The following is an 18,190-nucleotide window of genomic DNA, read 5'->3' as shown; positions in this document are numbered from 1 at the left end:
TGGGCATCTGCAGAGGGACTGCTAGGGAAGGATAATACATAGTGCTAAAGCAACAAGAAAAAATGAAAAGTGATTTCTGCTAGTGTGAAAAGGAGCGAAGGGTCACAGGATGGTTTAGGAGCTCAGGACAAAGCTTTCCTTGGGCTCAGTGCTCTTCCCTTTTCCACAGCCATGAATGTAGGGTAGGAAGAACCAGACACATGACATCTAAGTAAGCCCACCTGGTGGACAGTAGCCTGGTGGAAGACATATGAAATTCTGAATCTTCAGACAGACAAGGGTCAAAGAAGATACCAAATACTATTTGAATAAGAATTGGAAAAGTGAAGGCACTGATAAGAAATGGCACAAAACCAAGTTGCATAAGGTGGTCAAAGCTTTGATGAAGGTTTGGCTAAGACTGGCAGGAAGTCTGAGCAGACAGATGCTGTGGAACAGACAGAGTACCACAGGATGACAACAGACAGCTGCAGGCTGGGCCTGCCTCAGCCCCACGTGAGCCGCCTCAGCCCCACCATCCACCTTGCAGCAGCACACAACACATGGAGACTGTTAGGTTGGGGGAGCTGGGAGCCCTGCATTCAGCACAGGAGCAGGGTGGGTTAGGCCAAGGGTGAGGCTGAGTGAGTGAATCATTTAGGGGAGCAGAAAATGAAAAGCAGAGCTTACTTGTTGATGTTTGCAAGATAAATATCAGCTACATGACCCCCACTGGGACAGCTGGCCCCCGTTCTGGCTGTCACCTTTTCTTCAGGTGGCTCAGACATGACCTCAATCTCAGACTTGGGGCTGGACCTCTCCACGACACCATCCTCGCTGGGGCAGAAGGGACAGGTAGGTAGGGAAAAGGGAAAAGAACAAAAAAGCAGTGTTAAATCAGCAAGATGGCCCCCCTGGCACATACAGACAACCCCACACAGCTTGGAGGCAGCAGCAACCCCTAGTGGGGCTAATTTTGTGAACAGGGGCAAGGAAACCTGAGGGCCTTTGGAGAGTTGTATAAATAAAAATAAATAATCCACTGAGTTCTATTTGATCCTCAGCTCCTCAGGAAAACTTGGCTAGGGACACCTGGAATCAAGGCATCTTATGGGGTGGCTATGATGGAACCACCTCCTGGAGAAGAAGGTGGAAATCCAGGCTGTGGTTTATCTGTGGTCCTGAGCACTGCTGGCAAGGACAGGAAGTTCTGTAGTAGCTCTGGAGGGAGATGCCAGCGTTGAGGCAGGGTGTGGACACATGGCCATTGTTGTAGCACATCTAGCCTTGCTCAGAGCATCCAAGATGGTCCCAGGTTTCTCCACTGCTCTCCTGGCCCCTTTGGCTACTGATGACAAAGAAAGCCCCTTCTCCCCCACAATTTATCTTCTCTCGATCCTGTAGTGAAGATATAATGCTAAATTTGGGAGGGTTCTGTCCACGCAGATTGCCACCAGCTTTGTGATGTTAGCAACACAGGGAGGAATTCCCTGAAGAACGAGCCCAGGAGAGGCTGAGAGGGTGTAGACTCATTCAGGATATCAACCTTTAAAAAAATAGTAGTAAGGGAAGGACTACAAACAGTGAGAATGCTGTATCCTGGAGAAGCATGTGAGGGCAGAGTTAGGGCAAAGGGACAAGGAGGCTACAATGTTTACTACTTCCTGCCTAGGAGACGTTGCTTCAAAGGGTGGGAACCGATGATCTGATACGGTCTCTAGCCCACTAGTCCCCTGGATCTCTGACATCCTTTTCCCTCTTTGCCTTGCTTTTCCTTTTTCACCATGTTTTTTTGAGCCAGATTTCTCCTAAAATGTAACCTGTCAATTTTCATTTGCAGGTGGGAATTACTATCAATGGCTTAGTAGGTTGGGGTGCAGGTAGTTGTTTAAAAAGAAGCCAAGTCTGGTGGCTCATGCCTGTAAGCTTAGCATGGGGGAGGCTAAGGCAGTAGGCCTGCTATGAGTCATCTATAGTGAGCTCAAGGCAGCCTAGGTTACAGGTGAGACTGTATTGGCTGGTCTTATGTCAACTCGACACAAGCTAGAAGGAGGGAACCTCAACCGAGCCAATAAGATCCTACTGGAGGGCATTTTCTTAAGTAGTCACTGGTTGGTGAGGGCCCAGTTCACTGTGGGTGGTGCTATCCATGGGATGTTGGTCTTGAATTCTGTAAGAAAGGCTGAGCAAGCCATTAGGAGTAAGCCAGTAAGCAGCATTCCTTCATGGCCTCTGCATCAGCTCCTGCCTCCAGGTTCCAGCCCTGTTTCCCATTCTGACTTCCTTAGTGCTGGAAGTGTAAGCCAAATAACCCCCTTTCCCCAAGTTGCTTTGGTCACAGTGTTTCATCATAGCAATCATAACCCTAATTCAGACAGAGACCTTCTCTCAAAAAACAAAAATGCACACATGGAAGACAGAGAAGGCAGTGCGATGGTGGCGTGCGCCCTTAATCCCAGCACTTGGGAGGAAGAAGCAGGTGGATCTCTGTGAGTTTGAGGCCAGCCTGGTCTATAGAGTGAATTCCAGGACAGGCTTCAAAAGCTACAGAGAAACCCTTTCTCACGAAACAAAAAAACCAAAGAAGCAAAAAACATTTTCTCAATCTGACCTTTCCAGAAAGGAAATAGGCATGGCCAAATTAAAAAGTCCATACTATCACTCATAAGACAGAAATATAAATACTGACCGGCACATTTCTAAAACAAATGAATTAAGGGGCAATTTAAAGGGAGAAGAGAAAGTGAGGAGACTGAGTTGCCGGGGCAGGGTGTTCTCCATGGAACTTTAAGCCTGCGGACCGTTTTGGGAATTAGTCTCCCTCATGATCCTACAGTTCCAGAATTGAAGTCTCACTCCACAGTGCATTGGAGACCATCCTCAAAGGTGCCAGGGTCCCACTTACGTGTCTTGGACTACGATGTACTGATGGGGGATGAGTCCGTCTATACCATTGTGCCGGCCTTCCCACCAATCATCAGAAGCTCGCTGGTAAAGCAGCAGAGATGCTCCCTTCTTGAAAGATAGCTCCCGGGCTGTCCGGCCTACGTAGTCAAACTTAGCAATGGCCTCAATGGGCTCACATTCTGGGAAAGGCAGAAAAGAATGGAACATATGTTTCTGGGACCTACAGATTCAGGAAACTGGATGAAAAGCCTAATGAGCAGGACTTAGAGTGGTGGGAGGATAACTCAAACAGCCTGGCATTCTCTCCCGTCTAGCCCCCTCTTCTGCCTGGGTAATAACACATGGAGACACTGCTTCCCTGAGAACTTCTTTGTTAACTCCACAGCCCTTTTTGCCAACTCCATCTATCATCCAACTTGTCATTCTGCATTTTTCCTTTCTTTTAGGCAGTGCCGTGAATTGAGTTCAGGGTTTTAGATGTGGGTGTTCAAAGAAAAGTGCTTTACCACTGGACTCTATATTGAGCCCATCACACTGCATTTTTGAGCATTATTTCTCTTCTGATCATTTAGTAATCTATCAGCCGTCTAACACTTGAATCATACCATATTTTAAGTAATTTATTTGTGTTATTCATTCATCCCAGTAGAATGTAAAACATGGAAAGTGGTTTGTAACAAATTTATGGAAAATGCAAATGCAAACAATTAGAAAGTTAAAGGGGGCTTGTAAATGCAATGTTTTTACTTCCACATGGGCTTTTCTGTCCTTATCTACAAAATGAGATGGCAGGAATAGTGCTCTTTCTCATGAAGTTGGTTATGGGGAGTCAATTACACACTGTGAGAACTTGGTGCCCAGCACTGTGACACATGCACACTTAGGCACTGCTGTCGTCACGTCTGTTTTCGGCTGCAGGAGAGAATAGATAGTAGGTAGAAGGCGCTCTAAGATATAGACCCATTATATCATAAATACCACTGCAGGGAGGAAGGCTGATTAAAAATAAACCCATTCCCACAAAGCTCTGGGTGGAAAGTTTGCTCCAGAATGGGCTGGCTGAAGATTCCACTGCAGAACTCCTGTCTCAGTTCTCTACAGCTTCGGGCACATCCCTTGACTCTTGCTTTTTCAGCTGCCCCATTTATCTCAATAGAGATAAAACCTCTAAGAGTATGAGAACAAGGCAGTTCTGAATACTGAATTCTCTATTAATACCTACGTCTCTCATAAAGATCTTACTGATCCTTCTAACACCAGGATCTAAACAAGAAGTCCTAGCTCTCCTTCAAAAGCTTCAAATCCTTCAAATACTGCAGTATTTTTATAGGCGGGGGGGGGGGGGGGGGAAGAGGAAGGGCGGGGCAGGCAAAGTTCTGTAGATTGTGCCATTTCATTCTTCTTCCCATAAAATTCTAAGGCCCCTTGTCAACTGTTGAGACTTCCAGAGACCAAGTGATCCAGAAATGGAGGTGTAGAGCGGCTGGAGGCAGGGAAGATGTGCTGGCTGGCAGACTCTAATAAATCATGGGCACTCTAGCGGGGCTGGAGGATGACAGCTGAGCATTCTCCCTCCTTCCCCCCCTGGATGCACACTCACAGGCTGTTCAGCACACACAAATCTATACTTTGGAAAGGGTCAATTTTTCCAGTTGGCAGGCATGCAAGTGTGTGGTTTCTGTGTCCTCATTCTCACTCCCCTTACTTGGCTTTTGCTGAATTCTTGGCACCTAGCATCTCTATTCCCCAGGCTTGATGTTTTTTAAATGAGCTTTCCTTTGTTTTGGTTTCCAGTAACCTGGCGGCATTAGGGGCTTCTATCTACTAGACTCATGCTAGATAGGAATTAAGAGGAGGGGCAAAGAAGCCAAAGGACTACGAAAGGTCTAGCTATTCTCCTCTGATTTAATCTCTTCTGTGACAATGTCCCTCCAAGGAAAGGAGAGATACGAAACTCCTTTCTTCTCCTTAGGGTCCTCTGGACAGCACAAGACACGATCATCTGCTTTCCTAGGAGCCGTGGCATACCGTCCTCACTCGTGTGGTGCTCGGCTGTCACATCCTGGGTGCAGTCTTCAGCAGAGGTAGTCTCTCCATGAGTGCTGTCACTGCAAGAGAAGAATCACTGGGACATCAGTGTTTGCTCCTAAAGTTTTCTTCTTCCTCTTGACACAGCCTCCTTGGTACAGAGAGGCATGACAACAGCTGTGGGTTTGCTATACTCTAAGTACACAGCCATCAACTGCTAAGAAGAAAGGATCTCTGGAGGTTCTGCTCCTCAACCACTTGTCACTGCTCGGGACTTAAAGTGCCTTGAGAAGGCCTTTGAAGTTACAAATAAACTCTTTGGAACACACAGAACAACTCAATCACTCAGGTCAATTCTCTTCACGAATCCATTCCTGGTTCTTAAGGAGGGAGCATGGCAAAAGGGAAGCCCTGATATGTATGTATGCATGTACGTAATGTATGTATGTATTTATTATCAGGAACAACTGGACCTGAAAATTGACTTTGATGTTTGATAGCTGTTTAGCTGTGTTTTGTTTTTATTGTTTTTTTAATAGACAGTTGTGTGAGGAGTCATTGGTGTGATGCAGCCAAGACTTTGGCATGAGGGTGCTTAGTAAGTGTTCCTCCTTTCCAGCTTCCTTTTAGGGTGCTGTGTGACTTATTAGCCTGTGCACTGATGAGAAAGTAGGAAGTGAGTAGCGGCTGAATGGAAACCAAGAGCAAAGGTAAAAGGATCTGTTGTAGATTAGATTTTACTAAAGGCCAGGGAATGAAAGCTCAGCCAAGTTCTTAAGAAAAATTTATCTTCTCTTAAATCATCCCAGGTAGAGTTGAGAACAGCTACAAGTTACTGAGTAGGTATTTCTTCTCTTATCCTCAGGGAGGAGATGGATGTTCTTCAAGAGCAAGAATAACCCTCTCACCCTGTGTGAAGTTTTCTCCTCTGGCAATAGGTGCCAACAACAAATCCTTCTGGGCAGGTCTATGAACATCACACTCCACTGCCTACTGCCATGGAACTTCTCTCCACCCAGGACACAAGCCTTTTCCTCTAGGCAGCTCCTTAGGGCCAAGTAAAGCCAGTCCTAGGAGGGCTCTTAAGCTCCAGAGAATACTCCGGTAGAAAATCACTAGGGATTCTTCTTTGTTTAAAAAAAAGTGGGTATTTCCTCACTGTTTTCTGAGCCTAAAAACCCATGGGTTTGGTGGCATTCTGGAAATGCATCAGCGCTACCCAGGGCAAAGGTTCATTCCTGTACATCCACTAAAGCATCAGAGCATTAGTTCTCACACTGCAGGGAGCCCTGGAGGACTTGTTAAAAAATCATGTATTATCCCAACCCGAGCTTTTCTGAGTCACAAGATCTGTCTGGGGTTGGAGCATCTGATTTTCACTTTGGGACCATGGGATCTGGTGCTGTTGGTTTGGGCTTTCCACTTTGAAATCAGCACCACGGTATGATACTTTTTGAGGCTCCATGTAGTCCTAAAATCCCACGCTTCTCCCCTCCTACATCTCTGGCCCTGACAACAAGCCCAACCCTATCAACACCCAAGGTCCAAGGTTCCAGCAGCAGTCTCAGGCAACCAGAATCCAGTTTGGAGACTAACTGCAGAAATGGACTTTGCCTCATGCCGCTTCTCTCTGATGGTTCTGGTCATTTGGCTACTCTCTGGGATTTTAGGGGCTTATCTTTTCACTGCCTTAGCACCCTGTGACAGTATCTCTCTTTTTTCCTAAATAAGAGAGGTCAGGAACAAGGTCACTGACAACTGCTCCTTGTTGCCTCTGGCCCAAGGCCTGGGACAGTGGCACAAATGTTCCCTTACTAACATGGTGTAAGGGCTGAGAAAACACCTGGGAGGAACCTAGAAGAAAGAGCTTCCATGTGTGCATCCTGGTAAAGCACAATGCTTGGTCTCTGGTCCCTGGGTAGGGACTGGGTATCAGGGAGCTGGAGTACTATGCCCCTTTATTGGTTCAGAACCTGCAGTGATTTGACATTTAAGAAGTGAAGGCCAGCCAGGCCGGTGGCACACACACGCCTTTAATCCTAGCACTTGGGAGGCAGAGGCAGGCAGATCTCTGTGAGTTCAAGGACAGCCTGGTCTACAGAGTGAGTGCCAGGACAGGCTCTAAGGCTACAGAGAAACCCTGTCTCAAAGAACCAAAAAAAAAAAAAAAAAAAAAAAAAAAAAAAAAAAAGAAAAAGAAGCAGCAGCAGCAGCAGCGAAGGCCAACTTTACAGGTAAAGGCAAGAACCGAAGGCACTACTTCCCAGTTCTTAACAACTTGTGCAGGAGCTCACCTAATGGGCCTACAGCCCTGGTCACCATGGTCCACCTGTCAGTGACAGAAAGCTTTGCCTCTAAGCCAGCTACCTGAGGTGCCTGCTCAGATGCATACATAGGATCAGAAGTTGAGGAGAGAGTGGATCCATGGAAGCCACACCCATAGGAAGTTCACAGAGCCACCAATGTTATTTTCTCCATGCCTTGGGCAACGGTTCTGAGGGGGGTCATGGAGAACCATGAACCAAGTGGTGGCTAATTAACACATGCCTTGTCCTTTCCTACCGTGGTTGATAGCAATGAGGCTGGAAGGATTGGTTTCAGATGCTAAATTTAGATGGAATCTGATTTCAGCTGGCTTATGTCTTCAACTTTTATTGAAAAACCAATTGGGAAAGAAGGGAGGGGGTATAGGACATCGGGGTTAAGAGGAAGGCCACTGGTTGAAACAGCACTGTAAAGGGGTATTACAGTATCTGTGTGGGTGCTGGATGGAGCTTTATCCTAGAAGATAGGTGGCCAGGGTTGGCTTCCCAATTACCGGAGTGTGTTGAAACACTTCATTGGCCTCTCTGGGTTGCAAGCAGTTTATCTATAAAAGGGAAGTATTATTCCACTTTTTGGAAATGATTTGTTCATCTATAAGAGGTAGTCTAACACAAATATACCCAGAGGTTATTTTCAGAATTCTGTTTCAGGCTAGGTCATGAAAAACCTTGTCTACCCAATCTTGTACTTTTCTAGGGGGTGGAACTGTATCTAACCATCCCAAATATATTTACAGTTTTTCTTGTCACAGTTCTCTGAAAGCATTTTGTTGTGCCATCTTACAGACTCAGTCAGGAGACTGCCTCACATGCAGACTCCTCCTCCTTAGAACAGGATTCCCTGGGGCCCAGCCCTGTCTCCATCACAACACACAGCTTGGGCACTGTGGCCTGAAGAACAGCAGGTCTAAAGACCACTTTGTAAACTCTCCAATCCCTGATGTTGTCATTATCTTTCAGGATGGTCCCAAGTTACACAACACTCAAAAAAAAAAAAAAAAAAGGAAGTGGGTGAAGAGACACTCATTCTGTGTGTCCAAGATGGGAGAATGGCCAGACCCTGCCACCTGCAGAACCTGTAAGTGGAGGTGGGAGAACCTGGCTGTTTCCTTCTGGGTTTTGCTTGACCATCTGGCCCCTATAACAGTTACTATCAGGCATTCCCTCCCTTTTCCCCCTCCCTGGCCCCTACCAGTAATCCTCCATGCTTCCTCCTCTGCTGTAGATGGGGCCCTCCAGCTCCCTGGGACTTGGGAAGATGTTCTCATGTTGGATGATGATGGTTTTAATCAGTTCATTCACGTGTGCTTGACAGGACACCTGGTCGTGGCCCTCTGGCACTGACATCAGCGAGGGCCCGAAGCAGATGGCAAGGTTGTAGGGGTCCATCATGTTCTCGTCACTGAACTGGGATAAGCTGGAGGGAGAGGGGAAGCAGGGACTGGAAAGTGCACATGAATGCCCAGGAAACACAGACACAAGAGACACTGCCAGAAGGAAAGTCGTAAGTCCACAAACTGCCACCTGCCTTTCTGGGCATCAGAGACCTTTGGAAAATCAGGTGGCAAGAAGGGAATGACTACTGACAGCTATTCAGGAGCCAAGGAGAGGAAAGACATATGACCTGCTTGCAAGTCTGACTCCATTTCTCCACTTCCCCAAACAAATCCATATGAGTCCATTTTTGCTCTTACCTTTGACCTTAGGCATTGAGAACATACCATATAACTCCTCAGAACTAGACATGGTTCCCACAGACTACTCACTAAACTACCGAGCAAATGGGGACCTCAGCTTGCTCTGGGAGACAGTCACAGGACACAGGAACTGTACATCATATGCTTTCATGCATGCATACAAAGGAATCAAATTATTGGGCATTTTCTATTCCAAATTTTATACTTACCAGAAATGTAGTCAGCTGATTAACTTTTTATTCACCAAGACAGTGAATTCTTTTTAGAGCAGCTAATGTAATACTGTTTAATATTTTTATAATATCCCCTTGTATTATTATATCCGGGAATTAATTATGCATTCCGTTTATACTCTGCTTGGGGTTCCCTTGGATGCAGGCTAATTTCATTACTGTGTATTTATTTAGAGATTCTTCCCATTCTCAACCAGCAGCTGCTCCAGTCATACCCCAACCTTGGCCATGGACCCAAGCACTCAACCATCACTATGTTTGCTGAGTCCCCATGGGTCTATGCCTGTGGTGCTCTAAATAAGGATGGTCCACAGGCTCATATATTTGGATGTTTAGTCATTAGGTAGTGACACTATTTGGGAGGGATTAGGAGGTGTGGCCTTGTTGGAGAAAATGTTCACTGGGGATCAGCTTTCAGGTTTCAAAAGTCCAAGCCAGGTTCAATGTCTCTCTCTCTTCCTGCTGCCTGTGGATCCAGATGTAGAACTCTCAGCTACTTCTACCATGTCTACCTGTGTGCCACCACTTTCCCCACCACAATGAAGACAATGTAGACTAAACCTCTGAAACTGTAAGCCCTAATTAAATGCTTCCCTTTATTAGAGTTGCCATGGTCAAATACTGACCAAGATGCTGCCTGTCCTAGCACAGAAAGCTGGGCTGACTTTGGGTACATCCTCTATAAAGCTTGAGGGGTCTACAGACATTGCTGAGGAGCTTGGCCTTCCTATGGTCACCAGCAGTAGCCTCTCAGTCCAATTCTGACAGATGCTGAAAAGAAACTAGAGCCTTTGGATACCACTGCCATTCTGGATTGGGCGAAGTTTATTTCTAGTGTGCCCCACATCCAGACTCATGCTGCAAAGCTGGCTTTCCTCTAACAGATGGATTTCTTCTCTGTTGGAGAATCTGACACGCACCTTGTGATCCTTCTATAATCACAGTGGGATATCAGAAATGGCATGGCATGGTGTGAACAACTACCATGGAAAACAGAGGCCAGTGTGGAAGGGTATCATCTCAGTGGCTAGATGGCTTCATAGGAGATGATTTGTTTTTGCTTAAGGCAGGGATTCATTATGTACCCCAGTCTGGCCTCAAACTCTTTGCCTTCCTGCCTCAGCTTTCCAAATGCTGGTATCACAGCCTTGTACCATCACATCCAACTCACAGGAATTATTAGAGATTTAATTTTAAAATCCTTCTCTGGACATAGAGTTAAAAGAAAATAGAGGTTTAGAAAATATTGGGGAGGGGCTGGAGAGATGGCTCACTGGTTAAGAGCACCGCCTGCTCTTCCAAAGGTCCTGAGTTCAATTCCCGGCAACCACATGGTGGCTCACAACCATCTGTAATGAGATCTGGTGCCCTCTTCTGGCCTGCAGACAGAGTACTGAGAATACTGTATACATAATAAATAAATAAATCTTTAAAAAAATAAAAGAAAGAAAATATTGGGGAAATATGTAAGTCTGCTTCATCATCAGATTAAAACTGGGGAGAAACAGGAGAGATTATTACTTTGATAACCTCAGCAGAAATGACCCATACATGAGATGCCACAGGCTAAAACTGCAGCTATCCAGGTCCTGGTATCTTAGAGACAGAAAGCTCAGTAAAGCCTTCTTTCTTTAGTCTGATCTGATAGTGTTTTAGTAACAACAAGAAACCAGAGTTTCTGGGAAGTGTGATAGTCAAAGAGAAACACTCTATTCCCAAGACACCAGGGTGAAAGTTCTACAACAGATGAAGGATGTAAAATACCCTGTCCCCACCCCCCAAAAGACTGTTCTATTCATAGGAGGCTACAGTGACAAGAACCTGGAAGAGGATATCTTTTTGAACTGTAGTCTTATGAATCTATGTTCAGTTTGCGATTCCCATTAAAAGCGAAACCAAATCAAAACAACCAAAGAGGACCAAGAACCTGGTGATTGCTTATCTTGGTTGTCAAGTTGACTTGCCTAGGAAGAAACCTCAACTAAAGAACTCCTCCCATCAGATTGGCCTGTGAGCATATTATTCTTGATTATTATTGATGCAGGGGGCTCAGCCCATCGTATGCAGATGGAGCCTGGACTGTGTAAGAAAATGTAGCTATACATGGGAGCAAGTCAGTAACCACCATTCTTCTGTGGTTTCTGCTTCAAAGTCCTGCCCTACACAAGTTGGACTCAACTTTGAGGAAGATGCACACTATAGACTCAGGGTTCTTTGTAGCTGTGTACTGGGATAGATGATGATGTGGGCCTCCCAACAAGGTCTTAGGCAGGAGCTACTAATCCCAGATACCTATAAGGCTGGGCTGATCATGACTGTCTAAATAGGATATACTTGTGAAATGGACTCTAAATTTGTAGTCATTTTAAACAAAGATTAACTATGTGTGAGGACTTCATATTCACAAGGTATGTAAAACATTCTGGCCCTTTGGTTTATCTTTTGTTTCCCTGTTTTAATGGATTCAGGAATCCACAGAACTGTCTCTTGCTCTATGAAAACTCAGAACCAGCATGATGACAGATGACGACACGGAGAGGGCTGGGACCACAGTAAGATACGCCGGTTCCACCAGCGTTCAAGTGTATCCTACACCTGACCCTTCCTGTCATCTCTGGTCGAACAACGCCTCAGCTAGACCATGCCATGGCCTTGAAGTAGGTCTCTTTTCTCTTTGACCTTCTAAAGTAACTTCTCTATAAAGTAACTGGCAGGTTTGAAAATTCATTCCTAAATGTCAGATCATACCACTTTTCTCTTTAAAGACTTTTAAGTCATTTCCCAAATTCAAACTTACTATTTATTACTGTGACTCTCAAGTCTTCAGTGTTCTTATAGCCCCCGCCCCTTCTCACCCTCTAGGCTACTGCTTATACCTGGTTTCTCAGAAAGGCCTTTGTGGCAAACATATCTCTAAGCCAGCTCTTCTTTAACCCTTTGTCTATTAGAACCTCTGGACTCTATCCCCATCTTTACTCTTCTTAGCACCTATTCTAACTGATGTATCTACTATTGTCTGTTTCCTCACTTAGACCACGATCTAATGATAAAATGCTTTCCTTTTTCCATTTAACATCATATTTTTAATAGCCTAGCTTTGTAGTTGGTGTATGGCAGATGCTCACTAAGTGTCTGTTAGGGTGGGTTATCAGACATAGATCCATATGAAAGTCCTGGGTAGTCAAAGCTAGGTTATTACTGTGAAGGCTACTCACTGATTGAGGAAGGCAAAGAGGTATCTCATGATAATCAGTGTGGGTTTGGGCAGGACCAGGACTTTCCGGATATGCACAGCTCTCTCCTGCAGGTTGTCCATTGCTGAAACAAGAAAGACATGTGTTACCTCCAGTATGACTACAATCCTGAAGAACAACCAGAAGCTTCTCTCCACCAGCAGTGTAACTCACAGAGCAAGCAGAGCCAGCCCTATACAGCCCTGGTATAGTGTCAGGAGTTTCATCTTGGATGCTCTGTGGGGTGAGGCTGCTGCAAGAGACCACATGCTGGGACCCACAGCCTGACTGGTACAGGACTCAAGGTGTATGTTCCACGGGCACAGACTAGGTTGATACATTCCTCCTCTAATTGAAACAGCAACAGACATAGAGTTGACCTTAATCCTGTCATGACGACTGAATGCTCAGTCCTGAAGGGTCCCACACATGAGGACAGAGGATGTGTAAGTACTTCCTTGACCCCTGTACACAGTTAACTTTCCCTCCTCTCAATAAATCTGGCTTCTACCTCCCTTATCTAAAGTAGAGATGAGCAGAGTCTGACCAGAGAGAGGAGAAAGTAGGATCTTGGATAAGTAGTAAAATCTGTAAGGAAGACTAGAGAAGATTCCTGACTTTTGTGCTATGGTCAGGTTAGTACAGATTTGGCTTGGTCAGGTTAGTACAGATTTGGCTATCTACCTGTGGCCTCTGGTCATGAACAGCCTCTGACTTCAACAGTATACCAAGATGGACTTGATCTGGCTGTCTTTTATGAATAGCAAGTAGCGAATACTGGATTAGGAACAATAACAATAAGAATTGGGCAGCTGAGGATTCTGGTGTGTCTTGGCAACTCCAGCCCTATGTAAAGACTTCATTTAAGTCCAGTCTAGGAAAAGACATAAGTATATGACCCAAGTAATATATGAATGTAACTGTCTACATAACTCTTTTCCATTACTCTCAAAAAATGGGCAACAAACAAAGAGAACTAGTATCCCAGATACACAGGCTGTTCTCAGAACAACCGAGAGAGGAACAAGTAAGTATTCATACCAAATACTGGGCCAAATGAAAAAACAGGAGGCATGTGGCCTTGTTCTACCTGGGAAAAACCTCTTCTGCATCTATTCTTTCCACTTTCTGTGGCCATCATTCAGATGGGTCTATGTAGTGCTATCTTTATGTCAACTTGACACTAGCTAGGGTCATTTGGGAAGAGGGGAATCTCAATTAAGAAAATGTCCCTACCAGATTAGCCTGTGGGTAAGCTTCTGGTATGTTTTCTTGATTAAAGTGGTAGTGCCCAGTTCACTGCAGGTGCTGGTGGTCTCAGGTGCTATAAGAAAGCAAGTTGAGCAAACCACGGGGATCAAGCCAGTAAGTAGTACTCCTTCATGGCCTCTGCATCAGTCCCTGCCTCCAGGTTCCTGACATTTGAGTTCCTGTCCAGACTTCCCTTAGTGACAGAAGTGTTAATATGTAATCAACCCTTTCCTCCTCAAGTTGCTTTTGATCATTTTTTTAAATTACAGCAATAGAAACCCTAAACAGAATAATCTACTTCCTGAATAACTTGATATTAATTTAAATTTCCATGGATTGCTTTCCATGGAATCAAATGATAGGATGTTTCAGTATTATGAACTAAACTAAAGTCTAGGAATAGTTTTTCAAGACCTAGAAGAGAACTCTAAAGAATACAATGATCTTTCTCTAGGAGAAAAATTAAATGGCACTTTTAAGTGCATAGAGGGGCTTTTGTTTTCAGACACATGTGAATACATGTAGCAGGTTAAACCAAGATACATACTTAGCAACAATTAGGGAGCAGGGTCAGTGTTTATGTTTCTCTGCTCCTATTAGTAGCACAGATATTTTATGTAAGCTTTAAGATGGAGGAATATAAAAACATTTTACTAAAAACAATAAACCCAGAGATATGAAGGAGTTAATGTCTGAGATTAATTAGAAAGGACTTGGATTCTATACTATCACTGTTAAATCATCCTTTCTTTCCCCCTTTCAAGGATAAAACAGTGGAGATAAAGAGACAAAACTCTCGGGCAGAAATAAAGAAAGAGAAACTTTACTGAATAGCTTATGGGAAGCAAACTGATGGAAATTTCCAAATATCTTGCTGCCATTCGTGGGGTGTAATACTTACTGACGCAGGCAATCAAGTCATGGAAGATGTCCTTGGGAAAGAGCGGTTGTTCCAGCCCCCGGAAGTAAAGCTTGAGGACACCAGCTATGGAATCCATGTCATGGTCATTCTGGTCCCCAGCCAGAGGGTCTTCTCCTGAAGACAGGTTACCCCCACCCCAAAAGGAAAGAAAGTGAGTTAGGCAAATGACAAAGCATTCTCATCTCATCACCTCTCTGCCCTGCATGACAACCATGATGCGGCATACTGTGCAGGTTAATCCACACTCCCTGTGGGTTGGGAGGTGGAAACCAAGAACTACTTCTCTGATAAGAATCACGAACCTGGGAGGAGACTGAGCCCCCAGTGGAGGGAAGACAAGGCCAGAAGGATAACGTCTCTGACTACCATATCAGAGGACACCTACTGACACAACAGTCATCCCAGAATCCCAATGGAAATTTTCATATCACATGTAATTAAATTTAATGATAATACCAACCTTAAATTGAAACCATATATATCCATTACAGTGACAGAAAATGCCAAAGCTTGCCCATTACCTTAATAGACCACAAGATGATAAATGGGATACAATGAACAGGCACATTAGCCTTGATATTAACTGCCACCAAGGGTTCTGGAAGAGGCTATTAACTGTCTGGATATATAGTAACTACTTGGGTTTTGGCAGATCATCACAGGAATGAAGCAGGATGGGTGGGGCTAAGAAAGAAGGAAGCTGGGACATGCCTCAGCATCTCTCTGTGTACTACTGAAAGTACAGAGAAAACAGGCAATCTCTAGTTTATAAGCACAGGGAACTCTAAGGGAAAAGGTGGAGCCAGTTCCCCAGGGCTGAGACATTTACCTTACAGCTCTTTATTCCCACCTCACCTCTCTCAAAGGCATTTTTGATGTCATTCACTTCCACTTGTGATCCAGACACCCGGAAAATTCCCTCATGTTGTAGGCCTAGAAACACACAAAATAGAGTGGACAAGTGAAAAAAAAGGCAAGTTCATAGTCATGAGACCAAGATTAGCAGAATACCCATCTCCATTGGTACCATGCATTTAAGTATTTTGTCTTTTCTGATTTAGGACAAAGGAGAAAAACAGGGCAGTGATGTTGGAAAAGTCTCTGGGAGGATTATGAGGCATTTAGCATAAGGAAAGCATCTGACCAAAGACTTAAGGGAAAAGATGTTCACATCCTCTTCTGATTCCAAGGGCGATTCCCAGGTTGTTGTTTTTTCTTCCTATCTGTAGACTGGGAGTCACTGGGTGGTGCTTTCTTATTGCTTGTGGTTAGGAATGGAAGTGGTCTTGGCAGGTAAGGCATTAGTTACCATTAGAGAGGTTACCAGAGAAAGACTGAGGCTGTTATGTTTTCTTTAGCATTTTAACACTATCCCATTATTCTAGGGAAAAATGCTTTCTGAACTGATAAAAAACAGAGGTTATAAAAACAAAAATGAACAATCAGCAGACAACATTGTCAGTCCCTGTCCTAGGCACTGATCTCTGACTGCTTGCTACCCTTTTCTAAAGAAAACATGTAAAGACTGTATTATGAAGTGTATAAAAAACTCTCTTCTCATGGTTTTGCTAGATTAGACAGTCATGAAAAATAATCCTTATATAATTACTGCCACTGCCATGATGTAGGAGGGTCATCTGACTATATGTTACTTTCATTGGTTAATAAAGAGACTGCCTTGGCCTTTTAATAGGGCAGAAAATTATGTAGGCGGAGTAGTAGACAGAACAGAATGCCGGGAGGAAGAAGGCAGTGAGTCAGACGCCTCAGGCAGATGCCATAGCTCTCCTCTCCGAGATGGGTGCAGGTTAAGATCTTTCCTGGTAAGCCACCACCTCGTGGTGCTACACAGATTACTAAATATGGGTTAAAGCAAGATGTGAGAACTAGCCAATAAGAGGCTGAAACTAATGGGCCAGGCAGTGTTTAAGTGAATACAATTTGTGTGTTGTTATGAAGGTATAAAGCTAGACATGTGGGAGCTGGGTGGGGATGCAGCCCGCCGCTCCTTTTGCACTGCCATTACATATAAAGTATTTGATCCTCACATACCTTCCAAGGTCAGGGTTAGCAGTAAACCCATCTTTAGATGAGGGGACTGGCAAAGACATGGCAAGAACCAGGAACAGAGGTCAAAGACAGTTTTTTGTTGCTTTTTTTTTTTTTTGGTAAAGATTCATTTATTATAAATACAGTGTTTTTGCCTGCCTGCCTGACAGAAGAGGGCACCATAATCTCATTATATGATGGTTGTAAAGCCACCATGTGGTTGCTGGGATTTGAACTCAGGACCTCTGGAAGATGAGCAAGAGCTCTTAACCTCTGAGCCATCTCCCTTAAACGCAGTTTTGTGGCTGCAATCACAGACTCAGTTTTTGGTGTCAGACATGAGGCCTATTGGTCTGCAAGTGCAGAGGATAGGAGAGAGCCATCCTTGCCTGTTTGTACTTAGACACAGCTTACAGAGAACACCACACGTGCAACTGTAACATCACCAGTGACTGGCCCACTGAGGGGCTTAGCTAATATCCCTAGCTGTATCAGGATTTTCAATCTTTCTCCAAGCCTAGATATCCTTTGTCAACATTTCTCTGGGTTCTTCCAAATGTCTTGATATAAACCTCAGACTTGGGCTGGAGAGATGGCTCAAAGGTTAAGAGCATTGCCTGCTCTTCCAAAGGTCCTGAGTGCAATTCCCAGCAACCACATGGTGGCTCACAACCATCTGTAATGAGGCCTGGTGCCCTCTTCTGGCCTGCAGAAAGAATACTGTATACATAATAACAAATAAATAAATATTATAAAAAAATAAACCTCAGACTGATTCTAGAAACAGAAACAAAATAGAATAATGCTAGATTTTGCTAGATGCTTCAGAACATTCTATTAGTTAGATTTCTGAAATCACACAGGCCAAGACTGAAGTTGTAGAAATCTGACTGAAAGTCTGTGAAGAGAATGTGACTCCCCAGCTTGTAAAAAGATATAAGCTGTTTGTCCCTCTAAGGTAATCCCTAAAATATTCCTCACAGCAAGCTACAGTAAAATCACATCAGTGCCAGTTCAGTGGTACCGTTACTTCCAAATGGGGCATGAGAGTCAGAAATTGCTGTTTAAAAACAGAATGTATCATACACAGCAAAGCTCTGACAGAAACAGAAACACACCCAAGGATTTATCAGAAACACAGGGTAAAAGGAAATGTCATCTCAAACCAGGCTACTTGGTGTATTTTAGCTGCGGAAGTACTACACAACTTCTTGAGAGGGTATCCTTAGTGTTTCTGGGTAGGTTTGATGGTTAAGAAATGTAGCCTTAGCCGGGCGGTGGTGGCGTATGCCTTTAATCCCAGCACTCGGGAGGCAGAGACAGGCGGATATCTGAGTTCAAGGCCAGCCTGGTCTACAAGAGCTAGTTCCAGGACAGGCACCAAAGCTACAGAGAAACCCTGTCTTGAAAAAATACAAAAAAGAAAGAAAGAACTGTAGCCTTGCCTGTGGGACCAAGGAAGAACAAATGAGAGATGAGCTTGTTGGAAATCAGACAACTGGTTACAGTTTTCCTAGAGAATGGATGCTCTAGATAATAACCACGTATCATTGTATTTGCATGTGTG

General features: G+C 44.4%; 1 protein-coding gene across 5 annotated transcripts in view; it reads right to left on the bottom strand.

Annotated features, from left to right (window-relative positions):
• Srgap2 (SLIT-ROBO Rho GTPase activating protein 2) overlaps positions 1-18,190 on the bottom strand; it is a 211,507-nt gene that overhangs the window by 9,555 nt on the left and 183,762 nt on the right. For all 5 annotated transcript variants that reach the window (XM_038348994.2, XM_038348996.2, XM_038348997.1 and 2 more), the window contains exons 15-21: positions 15,430-15,507; positions 14,554-14,688; positions 12,384-12,486; positions 8,431-8,655; positions 4,915-4,994; positions 2,885-3,065; positions 670-816 (exon numbers count right to left, since the gene is read on the bottom strand). In XM_038348994.2, the coding sequence (XP_038204922.1) occupies positions 670-816; positions 2,885-3,065; positions 4,915-4,994; positions 8,431-8,655; positions 12,384-12,486; positions 14,554-14,688; positions 15,430-15,507 (949 nt within the window). The remainder of the gene's footprint in view (positions 1-669; positions 817-2,884; positions 3,066-4,914; positions 4,995-8,430; positions 8,656-12,383; positions 12,487-14,553; positions 14,689-15,429; positions 15,508-18,190) is intronic.

Source organism: Arvicola amphibius, chromosome 12, assembly GCF_903992535.2.
Source record: "Arvicola amphibius chromosome 12, mArvAmp1.2, whole genome shotgun sequence".
Lineage (NCBI taxonomy): Eukaryota > Metazoa > Chordata > Mammalia > Rodentia > Cricetidae > Arvicola > Arvicola amphibius.
Note: the sequence above shows the minus strand (reverse complement) of the source record. Positions and strands in the feature narration are given on the sequence as shown.